Source organism: Poecilia formosa, unplaced genomic scaffold (genome assembly GCF_000485575.1).
Source record: "Poecilia formosa unplaced genomic scaffold, Poecilia_formosa-5.1.2 Scaffold73, whole genome shotgun sequence".
Lineage (NCBI taxonomy): Eukaryota > Metazoa > Chordata > Actinopteri > Cyprinodontiformes > Poeciliidae > Poecilia > Poecilia formosa.
This window is the reverse complement of record NW_006800012.1, coordinates 437,468-456,735: the sequence shown is the minus strand read 5'-3', so window position 1 is coordinate 456,735 and position 19,268 is coordinate 437,468. Positions and strand designations below refer to the sequence as shown.

The following is a 19,268-nucleotide window of genomic DNA, read 5'->3' as shown; positions in this document are numbered from 1 at the left end:
TTGCATTTAAGGACGGCAGAGTACAGTAGGCTTGCTATCGGACAACATGACGACTCTCTTTCTGTTTGTGTGCCTGTTGGTGGGCTGCCTGGCTCAGAGACCCCAACCATGCTGTAAGTAAACACACCGGAAGAGCTCGGCATCAACATGTTGTATTTCTTCTTACCAGCTCATAATAATAACTGAGCATTTTTCCTGTTCAGCATCCCCGCCTCTCATGTCTGGAGGCCTTTTTGTGGTAAGTTGAATCCAGTTCGACTTTGTTCTCATACTCCTCTCAGTGAAACGCCTTCTCTCCGTCCTACAGTCCACCCAAAGCGAGAAGCTGGCAGCTCTTGCTAAGTACGCCTACGATGGCCTTGGGAGGCGAATCCGCCTCAGCAACTTTGGGTCCTTTGACAATAAAACATTCCATCTAGACGTGCTTCTGCTTTACAAACAGGTGAGAACCAAGGAGAGGGGATATGCATGTACGCCAGATTCCAACAGGTTCTGTTTGTAATCCCATCCCTTCCTGCAGGGGGTGATGTACAAGATCAACAACCGGGACCAGACGTGCCTGAAGAGGCATCTGAGTACGGACTTTGTCCCACTGGCCGTTCCTAAGGATGCCTCCCTGGTGGGTCAGGTTGTGCTGGGCAGCTCTTCAGTTCCAGGGGAGGAAATTCTGGTTAACACCTGGACCGGGACTCTGCTGACCAAGAAGGGTCTAGGTAGAGTTTCTTCTAAAATGTTCATACTATTTAAAGTTTTTCACTTTTTTTTCACATCGCCCACAATTTTTAATATATTTTATTTGGGATTTTATGTGGCAGGTAGTACAAAACAGTGAAAACCATGGTATGTGTTTCTGAGCCCTTTTTCTGAAAAGGAGCCTGAATGTAAAACTAGTTGTACAAAAACTGCATTTCTTTTGTTTAGATATAAAATTATTTAGAGATTTTAAAACTGAACACTGACCTAGTGGAACTTTAGGTATGATGCTAATTAGATACACCAGGCACTTAAACCTCCAGTAGTTACATTTTAGACACAATATTTTCACATATTTGTTAAATCTGTCACCATGTCATGACAGTATAATATCAGACAGATAATTTGTCAAAAATCAAGCTCCTCCATCTCCTCCCTGTGGTCCTACAGATATCTGCAGAAATACACCATATATCCAGTTAGAATCAACCAATCAGAGCAAGGAGGAGGGTCGGTAACACTTGTAAGAAGGGGGGTGAATAAGACTGACATGACACTTTCATAAACATGACATAACACCTGTCATGAACATGAATAAGCCTTCATGAATATTTATGACTGTTGTCATAAAGCGTCATTCGGTAAATTATGACACTTTTTTATGACACAAAGTTGACATTATTCAAAATGTCTTTGTTATAACAACTTGACATTAACCAAGAAATCATTTCTGTTTAAACTTTACCTTTAATAACATAAAGTTACCTAATTTTTAAAGTGCAATCAGTAATACTTTTAGAACAAATTTATATCAGTAATTATTTCTTGGTGTTTATGACAGTGTCATGTCAGTCTTATTCACCCCCCTTCAAATAAAGTGTTACCAGAGGGTCTTAGTGCTGTCAGTCACTCTAGTGTACATTTAACCACATGACTGAAAATGACTCAGCAGTTATGTGACTGATCTGTTTTGTTTTGTTTTGTTTTTTCTTTTTTCTTTTGCAGCAACGTACGTGAGCACGGTTACAGAGTTTGGATGTATTCCTATCAGCACCCTGTTTAGCACGGACAAGAGAGGATGGGTGGCGGCCAGGTTAGTGCTCACGCCTCAGTTATTTAATTTCCGTCAGCTCCAGAGAGCAGATAATGCTGTCTTTTTACATTCCTGAATAAAATGGTGTCCTTCCACTCAATTCAAATTCAGAAATACGAAGGGAAATTTGGTGGTGTGATTTTATTCTTCTCTCCAGCCAGCAAATGGTGCACTATGCAGAAGGATTTTTTTTTTTAAATTGTGGGAAAAAAGTGTTTATAAATTAATAAAACTGAACTAGAAAACATAGGAGTAAGCAGTATGGAGAGACACAAACTATACAATCCCCATGACAACGCTTCCATATAAGGCTTTGAAGGCCTGCTCCGGTTTGCTCAGGAAACGCATAAACAGAAGATGAAAACAACTTGTAATACCTGCTAATCTGTCTTATTACAATCAATGAACCAGCAGGTGATCAAAAATAATTACCCTTCATCATAAACAATACTAAGTCGGCTGAATGTAGCAAAATAAACAGAATTGTCCACAAACGCACAAGCTACTCATCTGTTGTTACACCATGAGAGGAAGTTTCTTATCAACCCGACAAAACAAGTTGTGCTGTGTGTATAAAACATAACAGTATCTCCAGTAATAAGCTTTAGATTTGCATTTCTGATGGTTTCAATGTCACTAAAACAGTCACACAGCCCCTGTCAGTAAAAATGTTACAATTTCTGAATGCATAAAATCCTTAGAAAAACAAGTTCACAATGTGAAATACTAATAGCAGCTAATAGCTAACAGCAGCTAATAGCTTTCTTTTTTATTTACATGTTTTGTTGGCAGTGCGGCATTCAGAATTGTTGTGAGTGTCACGGTGAGGCCCAACAGATTTATAAGTACAGCATTACCGCTTTTGTCAAGATGCTACACTTGATCTGTGAAAATAAAATGTATTAGAAATTTCTTTGGGTTCATTTCAAATGTAGTGGACACAGAGATAAAAAAGGAGGGGGGAAAGGAAGGTTGGAAGGGGGGGGAGGTTTAAAAAGGATCAGATAGGAGTAGAGGAAAGCAGCTGGCTAATAGCAGCTAATAGCTAATAATAATAGTTAGCAAATTCCATTGGTTGATAGAAAATAGACCAATTCTTTTTAGCACACAGGTGAAAAATTATATCTTTTGTGATATCTAAACTTTTAGCTCTTCACCTGTCATAATCTTACACAAATGTGTCAGCCATGTTGGATTTTCAGGTTGAGGTTGGTGTTGAGTAGATATTTCATCTATTTTCCAGCTTTCAAAGAAAGTGGATCACAGAATTATATTACTACTTAGAACAAGCAGAAACAAACCTTAAACCAGGCATGAACTCAGACACAGAACTGTGTTTTCTGCTCAGATGCAGCTGTAACAGATTGAACTGATTGTTTTCATCTGGTTTTCAGTTTCTTCAACAACGTTGTCGGCCTGGTAGACCCCCAGGATCTCACCCCACCACCGTTCTGCAGCACTGCCCAGCTGGAGGAAGAGGAGCGAGACACACACACTTCATTCCTGCAGCTTCTTTAAAAACCAGAAACACACTGCAGCAGGAGCCTATCTATTTTACTGTAAAATGACTTTTTTGTGGTTTTAGTCAAAGTAGCTCTTATAAAACTTGAAAAAACTGAATGGAATTCAAGTTGGGATTCATTCATAATGAATTGTTCATATTTATATTGTTCAGAACTGAGAGGAAACATCAGTCGGTTCGTCTGTTCAGCACATTTCAGCAACAAGGCTGTTCAAAGTTCTTTACTCCATAAAAACATCATACAGTAAGCAGCTATGAAACAAGCAATCAATGTTACATTTTGTCAAATGCCATCATCAAATTCATTAAATTTGTCAAAGGCAGCTCTGCTTTAAAGGAATCAGTGTTTCAGCATCTTTGCAGTTTTCTGGAACTTTATTCCAGATTCCACTCAAGGAATTGAAAGATATAGATATAGAAATTATCCTCTGCTATTGTATTGTTTTCATCCAGATATTTTTTTTCCTTATGTCCTTTTGATGTAAGCAGTGATATTCTTATAAATGCAGAAAAATAAATACAAACGCTGCAGCTGTACTGAGCTCCATGACAATGTACAACCAAGGCCATGAGGTCAGAGGAGGCATTAAATACAACATTAATGTAATTAATGATTTATGGGAGTTTATTAAAATATGCAACAGTCAGTCACAGTAGAAAACACCAGCAGTCGTTTCCTGAACTGACTGACATGAAGCTGAGTGCAGAACCTTGCACAAGTATCCAACAGCTTCAAAGTGTCCAATATTAATCTGCCTTAATATTAGTCCCATAAATATTTCTGGGTCGATAATAACCAATGTTTATTTCCATCTTGTTGCCAGATGTGTTTTGGGAGGAGGGGTTGAGTCATGTCGAATTTGTTTGGTCATGTGACAGTAATGGTGATGCAGCAACTGTGACTGTGGTGTGTTTAGCTGTAGCAACACATATCAGGATGTATAATATCTGGATATGTAATATAAGATAATAGTTGTTGGCCATCACATTAAAATTAGACATTGGCATCGGCCCATATTTTCAGGTCGGTGCATCCCGGATTTAAACTAACATATTTTCACTTTACAGTCGCAAACATGAATGTGCATCATTAGGATTTGACATTTTTCTTTAAGTCAGATATAGAAAAAAATGATTCTATATTTTGAGTTTGAAACGTGTCGTAGGCTGATGGCTGATGGCTGATACCACAGAGCCAAAACAAATCTTCAGGATCCAAGTCTAATTTTGTTCCTCGGCATGTGAACATAACATAATAAAATTTATGCAAGTTTTAGCTTGTTCTAATATTGTAGCTCATGGGTTATTGATATGTAAAACCTGGAGTTGTTTTAAACAAAACTTCCTATAAAGATTTCTGAATATAAAAACCTAGAAAACTGAAAATCTTAAGACATGTTTTGCTTGGGATTAAAAAAAAAACATTTGCCCAGGGTAACATCAGAAAGGTGTGGGCCACACAAGAACTAGAAAATAAAATATATCTTATCTGTCAGTTCGCCCCTGAACAGGTTCTCTGCTACTTGTATGCATGTGTAGTAGAGTAAGTTTCCTTTAGCTGCTGTTGACTTCTGGGAGATTACATTACCTGCTTTCTGCTACAAAAATTCCCCACAGATAATTTCTTTCATTTTAATTGGCTGAAACGCAGCAGAAGGAGGGGGTTGCCCAGGGCAACATTCCTGCAAGAACCACAACTGTGCGCACATTTATATTTCAAGCTACAAAAGTTAGGCACAGTGATTAATAGTAATTAATCACATTATTAATCATAATGTTGTATTTATACTAATGCTGTCAATTGATTTAAAAACATGTAATCAAATTAATCACACTCTTGCACAGTGATTAATAGTAATTAATCACTGTGCAAGAGTGTGATTAATTTGATTACATGTTTTTAAATCAATTGACAGCATTAGTATAAATACAACATTATGATGTAAAAATGGACTGAATGTCTGAGGCAACACTTATTGCATATATTTGTGTTTGTATGTATTTTCTTTGTTGTTGCTTTGTACCCAGAAAGCTCAAAAATGTCGATTTCGTTTTTCAGCTGATTTACGTGAACTCACGCTGAATGACTTTCCAGGCTCCTCAGCCTGGAAAGAAAAATATATCAACAAAATTAAAAACAGGAAACAGGTGTCAGGTGACACCGACTGAGAACTGCGCACCTTTAAAGGAAGTGAGCTCCGACTGCAGAGAGGAGAGTCAGCCTGACGACATGAGAGCTCTGGTGCTGCTGGTGCTGCTGGTGTGCCTGTCGGTGGGCTGCGTGGCCCAGAGACCCCGGCCATGCAGTGAGTACACACACACACACACACACACACACACCTGTGTGAACATCTCTACTTTTATCGTCTATTCAGACGAAAATATGCTTTTCATCTCGACAGCCTCCCCGCCGCTGTTGACCGGTTCCCTTTCTGTGGTGAGTTGCCACTTTGTTTTTACCAGCCAAATAACAAAAAGCGATTGTTTGTGATTATAGTAAATATTTATTTTGGATTTATTTCCAGTCCACCCAGAATGAGAAGCTGGGGGCCTTCGCCAAATACACCTACGATGCTCTGGGGCAGCGGATCCGCCTCAGGGAGTTTGGATCCTACAACAATAAGACCTTCCACCTGGACGTGCTTCTGCTCTACAGAGAAGTAACGACCACAGAGAAGGGATTTTAAACAACGTGTTATGTTTGTTTTTTGTTTTTTAGCAGTAGTATTATAATCCTCTCCTGTTTTGTAAGGGTGTGATGTACAAGATCAACTACAGGAACCAGACGTGCTGCAAGAAGCGCCTGAACCGATGTTTCCACCCGCTGGCCATCCCGCATAATGCCTCCCTGCTGGGCCAGGCCGTGCTGGGCAGCTCCTCCGGCCCTGGGCAGGGGGTCCTGGTCAACACCTGGACCGGACAGCTGCAGATGAGGAACAAGACAGGTACGACAGGAGGAAAAACAGAATCATGTGGTGCTGCAGGAAGCACATGACCTTTCTTAGAAAAAAAAAAATCCCTGCGCGGGATTTCCAGAGCAGAGCAGAGCAGAGCAGAGCAGAGCAGAGCAGAGCAGAGCAGAGCAGAGCAGAGCAGAGCAGAGCAGGTCAACCTGTCGGTTGACCTGCTCTGTGTTTACCGCAGTGAAGTACATGAGTACCGTGACGGAGTTCGGCTGCGTTCCCGTCACCACGCTGTTCCACAGCTGCAGGGACGGATGGAGGATCACCAGGTTGGTGCCTGAGGCTTTAGAGGCCTGAAGGGTTTCACAGTCTGACAAATGTCATCCAGAACTACTGCCATGCAGGGCTAAATTTGAAAATGTACCAGCAAAACATGGGTGGACATTTATCATTTATCCTATTGTTTATCTTGATAAATCTCATGATGATAAGAATTTTAATTTACTGTTTATCGTCACAATAAGTTCCAAATAATCCTGACAAAACTATCGGTATTATCAGGATTGTGAGTCTTATTATTTTCTCCACTGTTTGCTCAATTATCAATCAATAAAAAAGTGAAAAAAAATATGTTGATCTCAATTCACTCAACAGTTTGTTGAGCATCCTGCTCTCAAGGTTGCAGGTTGAAGAGGCACAATTTTTTTCCTTCAAGTTTCTGTTCCTCTAGCCGTGATCTTTTGTGGCGGCCTGTCCTTGTGAAGGGTGTCCATGTCTGTCTCCTTGGACGTCTGTCCAGTTAGACGTCCTCACTATGGCTGTGTTCTACTGACCCAGACTAAGAGGGTCAGGAAACTCAACAGCTGTTTTCAGTTAATTAGCTAATCACACGGTGGCTCGATGACTTTCCAGTGTTTAAATTTTTCACAGCATACATACGTCTTACATGTCTTCTTTTTTTCTCTCAGCTTCTTCAACAACGTGATGGGGCTGTCTGATCCTCAACAGCTCATCCCACCGCATTTCTGTGAAGACGCCAAGTTGGAAGAAGAGGAAGGGGAAGAGCCAGCCACCTTCTACAGCTTGTTCTAGAAGATTCTTATGAATCTGGTTCCCTTTGTGAATCTTTGCACTGACCTATCACTTCCTTTAGTCCTTGATAAAGAAACTTTAAGTGGATAAAATCTTTGCCATCAGCCTGTTACTCATTCAGCTGTTTGTGTATAAATCAAATAATGTAAAATTTAAATTGAGTGCAAATAAGATATATTTTTTTGCATTTTTTTTCTCATCACGTATGAATAAAGCTCTAAAAGTCAACTTTTTGAGACGTCATGTTTGATTTGATATTGTCATGGCAACACACTGTGATTGTGTGACTCTGAAATGTCTGTTTCTATAAAGCATCTCAATAAATCAGAATATCATCAAATACCATAAAGAAAATGGTTATTTATTATGATTCCTTAAGCTGAATGAAATATTTTAATGACTGTTATTACTTGGAGTAAATAAAAACCCAAAAGTAATTCTCTCAAAAATATTAATGTTACATTGTACAATCACAGAAACGGACTCAACCATGTATTTTCTGGGATCTCTGTTGTTGAATAAAACTTGGCCACTAGATGGCGGTAGACATTCGGCAATGAGAACGTTACAGCGGAAACGGGTCTGAGTGACGGATGGAGGAACTTGTTGGAGGAATCTTTAATGTTCGCTCATTCTGGAAATTCTTGAGAAAATTATGTTTTTTAAAACATAAAGAGAGCTAAACCATATTTTCTTGGCTGTCAGACAGCATCATTTTTAATTTATTCATGATTTTTTTTTTTTTTTCGTAAAATGTAAACATTTCCTGGTGGGATAATTTTCTTTCTTCTTTTTTTGACAACACAAATGATTACGTTATTCTGCATTACAGTAATGTGGCATTTTTACAAAGCTGGGTGTGTTTGAATATCCGTGTGTAGATATGAAACACAAGTCTACACACACACTTCAATAACTTAAAATTTTATTTGTTTACATCATGATGAGCAGTCACTTGGTAACAGTAGTAACACACACCCCTTAGCACCCCGACCTCCTGCACCCCAACGTCTGCCGCGGCCAGCCCCTGACCCTGAGCGGCCGTCTCTAACCACACCAGTCTGGCATCAGGATCCTCGTCTGAGAACTGGAGCAGAGACCCGGAGCGCCGCAACACCTTCAGACACTGCCTCAGCACCGAGGCCGCCTTCTCCGCCCCCTCCTTGGACCTCAACAAGGCGTCTGTGGTGCCCTTGTCAACAATAAGATCCAGACTGCTGGGACCATAGTGGCTGTCAAGTTGGGTGCAGTCCAGTTCTAAAAACTCTATTTGAGAGGAAGCGTTGCGAGGCCGGACGGGGTTAGCCCGGACGTGCTCCCGCATTAGCCGCACAGCTACAGGGGAGATGTCGGCACAGGTGACTCGCACTGGCAAAGCGGAGTCTCTGTAGATGGAGGGGCCTAACGCAGATGTGCCACATCCCATGTCCAGGACCTGGACAGGACGGCGTGAAAGGGACGCAGTCTGTAGGAAGGGCGTGATGAAGTCCTGCACAGCATCGAAACCGAAGAACCACTCAAAGTTTTTGAAATTGGGACTCCTGCTGCTGGTCTCTGAGTAGAAACGGTCCCATGCTGATTTCTTATCCATGTTTTCCATCAGCTCAGCTAGATACGAGAAAGAGAAAAGAGACACAGTGATTACCAGGACAATGTGCACAGCTTACCATCTAGTCCTGACTTATAGTGTCCTTCAGCTCTTTACTACCAAGACATGGCATACTTAAACACACAGACAAGGACGATATTTATCAGAGATTCATAAAGGAAGTTATCTTAGCAGGTTTAGCATAACTTCTGCTTTAGCATAATTTCCATTTCAGTACAACATCCATAGTGGTTTTTGTTGTCGTGTTGCTGCATTGTGATTTTTACATTTTACCCTAAATTCTGCATTAGCATAGCCTCAATGTTTTAACATAAATTATTTTTTTATCATAAATTCCGTTTTAGCACTTAAGTGTCATTGTTGTGTTGTTGCACTGTGACTTTTACACTTTGTTGATCCTTCTGGGCTACCATACAAGTAAAAGTCCAATATATCCATTTGAAAATGGATGACATGAAGGCCTACCAAGACATTTCATCCTTAAGCAGCCAGATTGACAATGACAACATTATGTTAAGTTATGCTAGCAAGGTTGGCATAACCTTTGTTTTAGAATAAATTCCTTTTTAGCATAAATTCCAGTGTGGCTTCTGTGTAGACCCTTTTGAGCCACCATACAAGTAGAAGTTCAAACTAAAATCTTACCATGCTTTTTGCTGTCCAGCCAATCAGACTGAGCTTGACTTATTTTGCAGAGAAGAATGAAAAAAAAAATGCAGTCTTTTGATTAGAAAGCTGGTAGTGACATACTGTAACATTTTAAAGGTGGTTATACATAATAATTGACTCAAGGTGGCTGAATATACCTGCACACCACACCGACTTCTCAGATTTTCATTTCTAAATACAAAACCAAAATACATTTTCCTTCAACTTAATTATGAACTACTTTGTGGTGACCTGTTGGATTAATCCCGAGAAAACACAATGAAGTTTGTGGTAGTTATATAAAAACCGTCGTGGACAAACTTTGCAGTTGAACCTCATGTTTTTAGCTGTGCCATATGCAGTTGTTGAATACATTCGCGATAAATCTTCACCAAACAAGCCATTAGTTCTAGCCTTTGTGCTACTCTAAATGTCAACAGCTAACCTTTTGAACGAAAAACTCTATTTAGCTGGTTAGCTTAGAACCACTAAAGAAAATAACGAGACTATCTTGACATGAATAATTCCAACTTTGGACATACTTGTCACTGATGAATGCTGCCTTAAACTCCTGGAGATTACTCTTCTGCCAGCCAACGTGAACGACTTTGTGAGAGCAGACATGTTGGTTTGTTTTCTCCATAGCTCAACCACAGAGACAGAGCTCTCACTCTGACCACGAATTCTATAATATTGAATTTATTCTAGAGTCCAGTAAAACGTAAACGAGAAAACATCTCGTTTTAATGTACGATCTTTGGTTAGTTTACATATATAGCGTAAATTCGTGGTTCTAATATTCAGATATTCACGAAAACAGTTGAAAAACAAGACAACTAGCTGTTTGATTTATTCGTTTATTTTTAATTTTATGACGATTTCTTAAAAATGTCGCTTTTCGTTTTTATAGCTAAAAATAAAATTCAATTCAAAAATACTTATTCCTAAAGGGAAATTACATGTTGCTTTAAATCATATTATACAGATTTCTTCAAAGCGCTGTAGATGCTGATGAAGAATTTCAGTTTAGAAAAGTGTCTTCAGGGCATTTGGTTATGCGTTCACAGCCATGTTGAAATCCTGAATAGAACTAGTTTTTTTTTTTTCTTTTTTTACAGCTTTTGCACTTTTATTGTAAAGACAAACAGCAGAAGGCAAATAATAGATTCAAGACCCAACGTTTCTACGGAAAGTATTAACTTTCTGGATGATGTCTCTTAAAAACATTTTTAGAAAAAAGAAAAATGATACATTTGGTATAACTCTTGGCCATTTGTTAGTGTCTTGTAGTTTTTCCTGATCAAAAAAAAGAGAGCAAGATCTGAGAGTCAGAGAAAAGGCAGCAAATAAGATGTAAATTGCTTTAATAAACCTCAATGAAACGCAGTGTACCAAAGGAAGAGAATCAAACAAAGCAAGTAGATAACATTTACAACCACAAAAGAAAAAAAGAAAAAAAAACTGTACAACTAATCGACTGGAGTCACTTCTATTTTCCAACTATTTTTTTTTCCCCGTTAACCATTTGTGTGATGGCGGAGGATAGCCTGGGTGTCGGGGGTGAGGGGAGGTCTGGAGTAAGGGGTAAAATGAGACGCATGTGATTTTATCGTTTTATTTCCAAATAAATGAGAATCATCTCAGACACAGATGCGATTTGTACATCAACGTGGCAGCTGATGTTATTTTTTGTTTGTTTTTTCTTAAATGCTCCCCCTGCGGAGCGCAGCTTGAGGAGGATGTGATCTGATGTGGCCCAGGAGTGTTATTTGTACAGGATGTCGTAATGGCCTGGTCTGTACAGCAGAAAGATGCGTGGGTCGCCCCCTTCAGGGAAGATGTGGTTATTGACAGACCCTCCTTCCCCTCTGTCCATGTACTCCACCAGAATGGATACATTCAGGGCCTTGGCTAAGGCAATGATGTGAATGTGGTCACTTTCTTTAGACATAGGTTCTACTTCCTAGGAAAGGAGAAAGGAAAAAAACAAATACCCGATAAACTACATATTCACAAACATTTCACATAAGTTCATTCAAAAATCCTCTTTAATGATATTTAAGTATCTATGTTTAGCTATAGGAAGACAGTAGAGAACAACATATAAACATAAATATAATATTTAACGGTATTATGGAAAATGTAAATTATGTCTAAATTAATTTGGTGCTTGAGGGTTATCTTTTGAGGGCAGATATTATTAGCGCTTTAGGATTACCTTTTACTAAATAGCACATCGGGGTGGCATGTTATCGGAGCTAATGTTTATGATTAGTGCAACTAACTTTTTTTAGTTAGCAGTGCCCACTGCTGCTGTTTTATGTGCAGTAGTAAAAATTAGAATCAGCGGTTAAGACCTGAAAGACAATCACCATCAGCCGGGGGAAAAAACGTGACTTCCAGTTTCTATCTTTATCACGTTTCTCTATAAAACAACTTTTATCCCAAACGCTGCCCACCTGCTGACAGAACTCCTTGATGGTACGTCCTCCCTCGATGAAATGCTCGAAGAAGCCATGCTCTCGCTGCAAGTAGCCTGAGGTAAGGAGGCGCAGGTAAACGACAACGTAGTCGGACATATTCTGGTCGTTGAAAAAGTTCAGCAGCTCCTGCAGGCGGGGATGTTTCTCACACAGTTCAATCAAGTCCATGAACTGGATGGCAGGTGGGAGGGGAGCAAAAAATAATAATTAACTACTAAAAAAATCAAGACAAAAAAAATATTGTGTACTTTAGCCATCTCGAAAAAAAAAAAAAAAAAAAAAAAAAAAAAAAAAAGCCACATTCAAAATCAACTACAAGACATCTAGGAATAAATTAGTATGTTATGAATAAAAGTATTATAAGTAAGGATCCAACATGTTTTTATTTTAGCTAAATATACTTAATAAATCTTACATTAGCTACTGAAGGTGAGCTAGCTTAACAGGAATGTTGTTGTCAAGTGATGAATACAACACAAAGAAGACAATCTTGAACATAATGTGTTTTTGATGCATGTCTGTGTCCTCAAATCCAAATCAAAACATGTGTAAATATGGAATGAATGAAACAGTTCAGCAAGTCAATACAATAAAGTTCTGTGGTTCAGAAAAACTAAATCGGAGCTGATTTGTCAATCTGAGAAGCCGATCTGATTTATCCATCTAATCCGAACCGACAGCTTCAACAACCAGACCTGCGGAGCGAAACGGCGAACGGACGGACAGGACGCTCACCGTGTTGTGGAAATCCTCAATGGTAAACTCAGTGAAGCCTTCGTTAACCAGGTCTAGTTTGCTTTTAGCTGCAACTGCTTTAAATCTAAAAATACAAAAACATTTATTAAAGATAGAAACATCCCAACACAGAATCTGATGCACATTCTGATGCGTCATGGTAACTTGAATAACACAGAAGCTAAATACTGGCAAGTATGTTTAATTTGCAGGGCAGCAATGGTATAAAGTATAAAGCCAAAATGGATCCTTTTGGTTTAAGATGGAAAAAAAACCCTTTAATAAGCCGACAGTAGCCATGATGCCTCTTACTTCTGAAGTTCTTTGCTGTCGTCTAGCAGCGACTCCAGATGTGCGAAGCCGAAGGCTCTGTAGAAGCAGTTTCCATCTGGTCGTGTTTTGCGGATATACGCATACTTTTTGTATAGGTCCTGAAACAGAAAACGAAGAACCGTTGGTTACGAATTTGGAGCCGTGCTGTAAAACCCGATGCTATGAACAGGCAGTCTGGCCGACCTTGAGCTTGAGTTGATAAACCGTGTCGTCCTCAGCGTATTCTTTCTGCAGCACCGACAGGTCCTGTCTGTCCGACACTAGCGGGTTGGTGTTTGCGATCTGCACAGACGATACAGTTAGTCTGCAGTTGCACCAACTCAGATGTTTTAAACTCGTTGTCAACTGTGCATTTACAGTACACAAACACTTTGGTACCTCCTCTAAAAACGTTATAACTGCCAGTTTTAATATTTCAACCCTAAAATGTTGTTAAGGCTTATTCTGGGTGGAGAAAGACATCAAAGCTTCAAACAGACTAAGTTATTATCAGTATATCTCTTAAAGGGGCAATATCATGTATTTTCCATGCATATAGTGGCATTTTACAGCACAATCAAGTCACTATGTTGTTACAAAAATGCAATCAAATATGACTTAAAAAAATTTTGACTCTGTAATTTAAGAAACGCCTGCTCTTTCTGAAACTCCACCTTCAGGATGTCATCACAACATGGCTCCTCTATTAACTTTTTTTTTTTACAACGTTTCTACCAGCGTTGCTCTGAGAAGTGGCTCCTATTACGAGCTCCGCAGCAGCACAGTTCCACCAGGCAGATACTCGGAAGCTTGGAATCTGCTTCTCTGAGGAGGAGCTTTGTCCTCGAAGGCGGAGCTAGATCCAACCAGGCGTTTTGTGCAGCTGAACGGTTGCCATAGAGATTAAAGGATTTCTCAAGCGCGCATGAACAAATCAGGGAAACGCTACAGGCATGTTGCTGAGGAGGGAATAACATTACCTCAAAATTTTCACAAATTTGAACATAAATTCTACAAGAAAATATTGGAAATTTTCATCAAAAAAAATTTTATTAAATTTGTTAACTACATCTGCTTTTAGCTGAAACCAAAAACACAAAGGTCATTCTTAGTGCTGCTAAAATAATCTCTACATCAGCTCATCAGTTCATTTATGAACTAGTAGCATTGTTGCTTTTGTCCTTTTCCTATTTTCTCTCCTTTCATTTTGTCGCTTTTTCCCTCTCTCCATGGTCTGCGTACAAAGTGTGTAGGCACTCGGACCAGATAGCTGCCAGTTACCCAGAATGCAATGCAGTGTGGTTTGGTGTGTTCAGGGGCAATCCCCTTAGAAGAAACATTTGATTCCTCACCTCCTGCTGAATCCTGTCTTGTTGAGCGATTATGGCCTCGTCATAGGCGAGGCAATTAACTCCTGGAAAACAAGGAGAAGTCAAGGACAGTCAAAGTCAGGACTGGATATGGAATTTCATAAATATAGAAGGAAAGAGCAGATGAGGAAGGGAAAGAAAATAGTGCAGGTAAACTTGCTGTTAGGAAGAGACCGTGTCATTTCCCTTCAAATTTTTTAAGCACTAATGCAAGTTTACTTTCACACAAGAAAATAACAAAAGGACCTGCATTGTTATACAGGTCAGAAAAAAAAATCATGGCAGAACTTCAATTTCCAGTGGAAGGAAGTATTCTCAATTACAGTAAACCTAACCTGTGGTGCAATTTTGCGGATTCATTTCCTCAAAATGTTTGAAGAGCAACTTGGGAAGCTAAACTAGCTACACGCAATGCTACTTGTTATAATATCAGCTGCGTTTCCAAGCGGCCAATCCAAGGGCAGCTTTATTTTTGCTCAGTTTTGATTGGCTGTAACCCCAAGAGCGGAGATAAGAAAGACAGTGGATGGTGAACTAAAGTAATGCTAAAACAGTTTAAAACTGTGCATTTGATGCATATTAAGGTATTTTGGTGATTGCAACAATTAAAATAGGAAGTTTTAAGCATTTTTAGAGAGGGTGCTAAGTATTCGCATATCTTAGTTATTCGCCTTTATCCCCAACTCATGAAAATACCGGAGGTCCACTACTTTTAATCAGTCTGCCCTCCGAATCCTCAGGCTAAAACGAAGCTAGCTTATCTTTAAGCAGCAGGTGTTGGTGCAGATGGTTCCAAAGTATGAAATAATTTTTGATCACAGACTTTAAAGAGTGGATTAAAATACAAACTTAAAACATAATCCGAGTAAAAACAAACAGATATAAAAATCTGTGTTGGCACCGACCACAGAAAAACACCACATTTGTTCATCTCTGAGGTTTGTGGTTCTGGACATGATTCAGAAACACATAAATGACAACACATTCTACATGTCCAGCGAATCCAGCATGTTTCATTCAGATCTTAGAGTCTACTGTAATTACATTTTATCATCACTTTAATATCTTCTGTACGTTTCATTTTATCTTGGTCCTTTAAAAAAGGATGTAGTTCTACGAATGTTTACGTGAACATAACCTGAGCAAAGATTTTAAAAAATAATAAAACACTACTTTCAGAAATTAAAAAAATCTTGTTACCAATAAACAACGCTATTGTAAAACAGCATTCCTCAGTTATAACGAACCCAATTTTCCACATAACACCGGCTGCCGCCCGAGAGCTAAACAGGGCTAGCTCGACTTGTGCGAAAACAAAACAATTTCTGGGCACGACGAAAAACGTCTCCACACCGTTCAGAAAACAAAACCTCCCCCCTTACATGTTAACCCTACGTATTATACACCTTTTGAAGTTTAATACTAGTTCAAGTCCACGCACAGTTTCCCTGCTTATAACTAAACCAGCGGTTTTCTTTCTTTCTTTGTGTAACTGCAGCAGCTGCAGCTCGCTAGTGTTAGCTGGGAAGCTGTGGCCTTTCAGGTGGCGTGTCAGCCACGGTTACAGAGACAGATGAAGCCCTCTGCGGAGAGATGCATTAATCTGAGCTCCAGCTGCCCGATAAATGTCAACGCACCTTGTTGGAGATTTTCACGAGCAACTGATTTTCTCACCTTCCATCTCTCCCTGCGAGGATTCCTGCTGTTCCTCCGCCATCTTAGCTATCGAGATCTGTTTCCTCCTTCTTCATGACCTCATGCATTATATACTTCCGAAAAGAGGAGAGAGGAAAAAGTGCTTGATTCATTTATTATAATAGTCATATTTTTATGGTACATAAAGTAAGGAGAAATTTTAATAGATTGCATGTCTGGCCAAGTATGGCAAAGAAAAGAGTAGAGGTAAATCTACTGTATTTTGTGATGAATTTGAGCAAATAAACATTACAGGTTGTGGAATTGCTTTTACATTTTTCTATTTTGTTTATTATCATTAATATCAATAACTGGCTAAAAACGTTCTATAAGATAAAACTATCCCACTAGCCATGGGCGGTTCTAGAGAGGGGCCAACAGGGGGCGGGTGTTCTGTCGGTTTGGCATACCCTGTCAATTTAGCATACCACTCTACAAGGCCATTTTATCAAATCAGCATTCTGATCTTTATGAAGGGGTATGCTGTTTTGATGGGTGTTGCACTGAACCAGCATGCTCCTCTATAAACTATTATTTCATTGTATCTCACTGTAATAAAAATAATAATAAAATAAAATAAAATTACAAAATGGTTGGTTAGTGGGGTCAGCCAGTTTGGGCTATCTTGAGGAGTACGTAGAGAAAAGGTGAAAAAGTCCAATCCTGTATCTAAACAACTAAATAATAACTTTCACTTGCTAAATAAACGTCCCAATTTGAAGCACATGCTTGAAAGAAGGTTATATTGCTGAAAAAAAAATATTTTGAAAATTACTGCTTTACACATCCAGCTAGCTGTCTGCTAGGTTGAGTGAATTATAGCAAATGGAAAGATGAATTCTTTCAATGTTTTAAAGGAGTTTAATCATCACTTCGGTATACCTCACACTACAGATTTTTGTCTATTATATAGTACACATTAATTACACAACAAACATACAAATATGGTTATGGTGTAATGAAAGTAGCCTAGTAGACTTCCAGTATGCTATTTAGACAGGGTATCCAAACTGTTTTTTTAAACCCATCAGTTCAGTATGTTTGAATTAACCCAATTTATTGTGATACCTTGGACCAATTATATTTTTTACCTTCACAGTTTTACTTTCACAATTAATTAAAAATTACGTTTTGGGCATTTTGCTGAAGTTGCATCAATTTTTCTAAGTTATCATTTTCCTTTATAACTACCATGGTCAAGGAATTTGTCCAAAAAATTTGACAGGAATGTTGCAGGTTTCTGATCCAGAAGAGGTGGGAATTATTTTATTATTTTAAAATAGAAAATTATTTTATTTTGTTTGTTTTATTTTCAAATCTTAGGCAAACATCAGAGTAATTTTTTGGAATTAGATCAGAATTCTTCAGAAAGATTTATTTTTTTGAATACTGTTCACTTATCAAAATGTGTTTTTAGCAGAAGAAACCAGGATAATTATAAGCTATCCTTGTTTGATATCTTTAAGAAAATGCAGTCTTGTATCATGCAGCAGCGAAACTGAGCTTTGAATTGTATTACAATCTTTAACGTTTGCTGAAATCATCATCAAGAACTTTGGAAATGTTTGCAACCATCAGTGAATTTATTTGTAGTTCCGTAATTAGTACGGAACTACAAATTTATAAATTTGGAAGACCTGCTTCTGCAAGTGTCGCTGATTCTTCAGAGGTCTTCATCTTTGATGATGATGGAGGTTTAATGTTTGAAAGATTAAGAGTAGACTTCTTCCTCTAAATGCTTGTATGAAAGGCAACGTCCACTGAAGATAATGTCAGTCACGGCCAAAATGACTGCTAGCTTAGCTGCAGTCGAGCCAAGGTCAATGCTGGAAAGGTAAATTCAGACTTCAACTTGCACTAAGACATTCTAAATTGTTTTAACCAAGTTATTTTAAGTCTATTACTTCTATTTTAACAAATAAAGATCATGATTACTGTAAGGATCTGTGTCAAACCAGGTTATGTATGAGTACCATTAAAGGACTTCCATATGAGGTGAATGGAGAAAACATAGTCAAGATAAAGAGTTTGATTTGGAATGTTTTCTACACTGATTGTGTAAAAAAAAAAACCCACAATAAGTAAATATTCCAGATCAGATTAATGTTACAAAGAATAAGATGAACCTTTTAATTATCTCACCTTTTCAAATCAGCTTACTGTTTGAACTTTACTTTAGATTCTAAATACGGTAATATAATGTTATATGTTCTTCAATTTGCTGTACTTTTGTGTAGCTGTTTGTATGGCTGGAAATAATCATCAAACTTTATAACAGACTAACTTCCACATTTCATGCATGTAACTCAGATATCATGCGACTGGAACAATCTGTCTAATTCTGATTGGTTCTGTCAGATTTGGATTCCTCAAAGAAACAAATGTCTCAGATTAGATGAAAATGCCTCAAAACCAACTCAGGTTTCTGTTGAACGTAGCTAGCACAAACAAAGCCAACAACGAATCCCAACTTCTGCATTGGAAACTCATTATTTTTTAAAATTCAGTATTTTTGTTGAAAAGAAAATGGTGTCGGGGGTAGTAGTATTCAAAGTTTTAATGTTTTTGTTTTTTGGAAGTTCTTTTATTGCTAATTTACTTCCTCTAATGTACAAATATGAGTGATTGCAATCGTACATCTGCAATCTGATGACAATCAAATTTTTGACAAGTTGAAGCAGAACAAAAACATGTTGAACTCCAACAGAGGAAGCCCTGGGGCTGAAAGGTAAATCTCAACTGAAATGTTATCCTTTTTTTTGTGTTGTTGTTGCTTTAAAGATTTTAAGACCTGAGAAACTCCGTGACATTTTTCCCAGTATTGTAGTGTCTTAAAAAAAGTCCCATTCTAATTAATATATTATTTTGTAATAACCCACTGCTTAATGCAATTTTATAAGGTCTGATTAGACTGGGATCATGCGTTCACGTAACTTGTCACCCAACAAACAGCAGTGTATACCAAAAGCAGTTATGTGCTGACCTTATATATGAATATGTACTTAGAGATTAAAGCAGTTCCCACAGTGGCTTAGCACCTGTTTTTCCAGCTGACACCCTTATGAAGCTAGTGGAAAGAAAGATAAACAGGGTAAAGCTTGAAGCAAACAAGG

The 19,268-nt window shown here is 38.4% G+C and overlaps 4 protein-coding genes across 5 annotated transcripts; 2 read left to right on the top strand and 2 right to left on the bottom strand.

Annotated features, from left to right (window-relative positions):
* The first annotated feature begins 6 nt into the window (after positions 1–6).
* LOC103140615 (ependymin-like) lies at positions 7–3,387 on the top strand. The gene is made up of 6 exons (XM_007555845.2): positions 7–113; positions 204–238; positions 308–442; positions 521–713; positions 1,699–1,786; positions 3,181–3,387. The coding sequence occupies exons 1-6, from the start codon at positions 47–49 to the stop codon at positions 3,302–3,304; spliced, it is 642 nt and encodes a 213-aa protein (XP_007555907.1). The 5' UTR covers positions 7–46; the 3' UTR covers positions 3,305–3,387.
* Positions 3,388–5,493: 2,106 nt separating this feature from the next.
* Positions 5,494–7,648, top strand: LOC103140614 (ependymin-like). Its single transcript, XM_007555844.2, has 6 exons — positions 5,494–5,614; positions 5,711–5,745; positions 5,834–5,968; positions 6,061–6,253; positions 6,453–6,540; positions 7,180–7,648. Exons 1-6 carry the CDS (start codon positions 5,539–5,541, stop codon positions 7,301–7,303), a joined length of 651 nt encoding a protein of 216 aa, XP_007555906.1. The 5' UTR covers positions 5,494–5,538; the 3' UTR covers positions 7,304–7,648.
* Positions 7,649–8,102: 454 nt separating this feature from the next.
* Positions 8,103–10,816, bottom strand: cskmt (citrate synthase lysine methyltransferase). Of its 2 annotated transcripts, XM_007555841.2 has the most exons (3): positions 10,103–10,816; positions 9,558–9,595; positions 8,103–8,911 (listed from the first exon to the last, which is right to left on the bottom strand). In XM_007555841.2, exons 1-3 carry the CDS (start codon positions 10,201–10,203, stop codon positions 8,229–8,231), a joined length of 822 nt encoding a protein of 273 aa, XP_007555903.1. In that variant the 5' UTR covers positions 10,204–10,816; the 3' UTR covers positions 8,103–8,228. The 2 variants fall into 2 exon arrangements, with proteins under 2 accessions (XP_007555903.1, XP_007555904.1); XM_007555842.2 differs by lacking the exon at positions 9,558–9,595.
* Positions 10,817–10,910: 94 nt separating this feature from the next.
* On the bottom strand, positions 10,911–16,238 carry LOC103140611 (ubiquitin thioesterase OTUB1). Its single transcript, XM_007555839.2, has 7 exons — positions 16,135–16,238; positions 14,443–14,504; positions 13,295–13,393; positions 13,091–13,209; positions 12,779–12,863; positions 12,020–12,214; positions 10,911–11,523 (listed from the first exon to the last, which is right to left on the bottom strand). The coding sequence occupies exons 1-7, from the start codon at positions 16,175–16,177 to the stop codon at positions 11,326–11,328; spliced, it is 801 nt and encodes a 266-aa protein (XP_007555901.1). The 5' UTR covers positions 16,178–16,238; the 3' UTR covers positions 10,911–11,325.
* Positions 16,239–19,268: the final 3,030 nt, after the last annotated feature.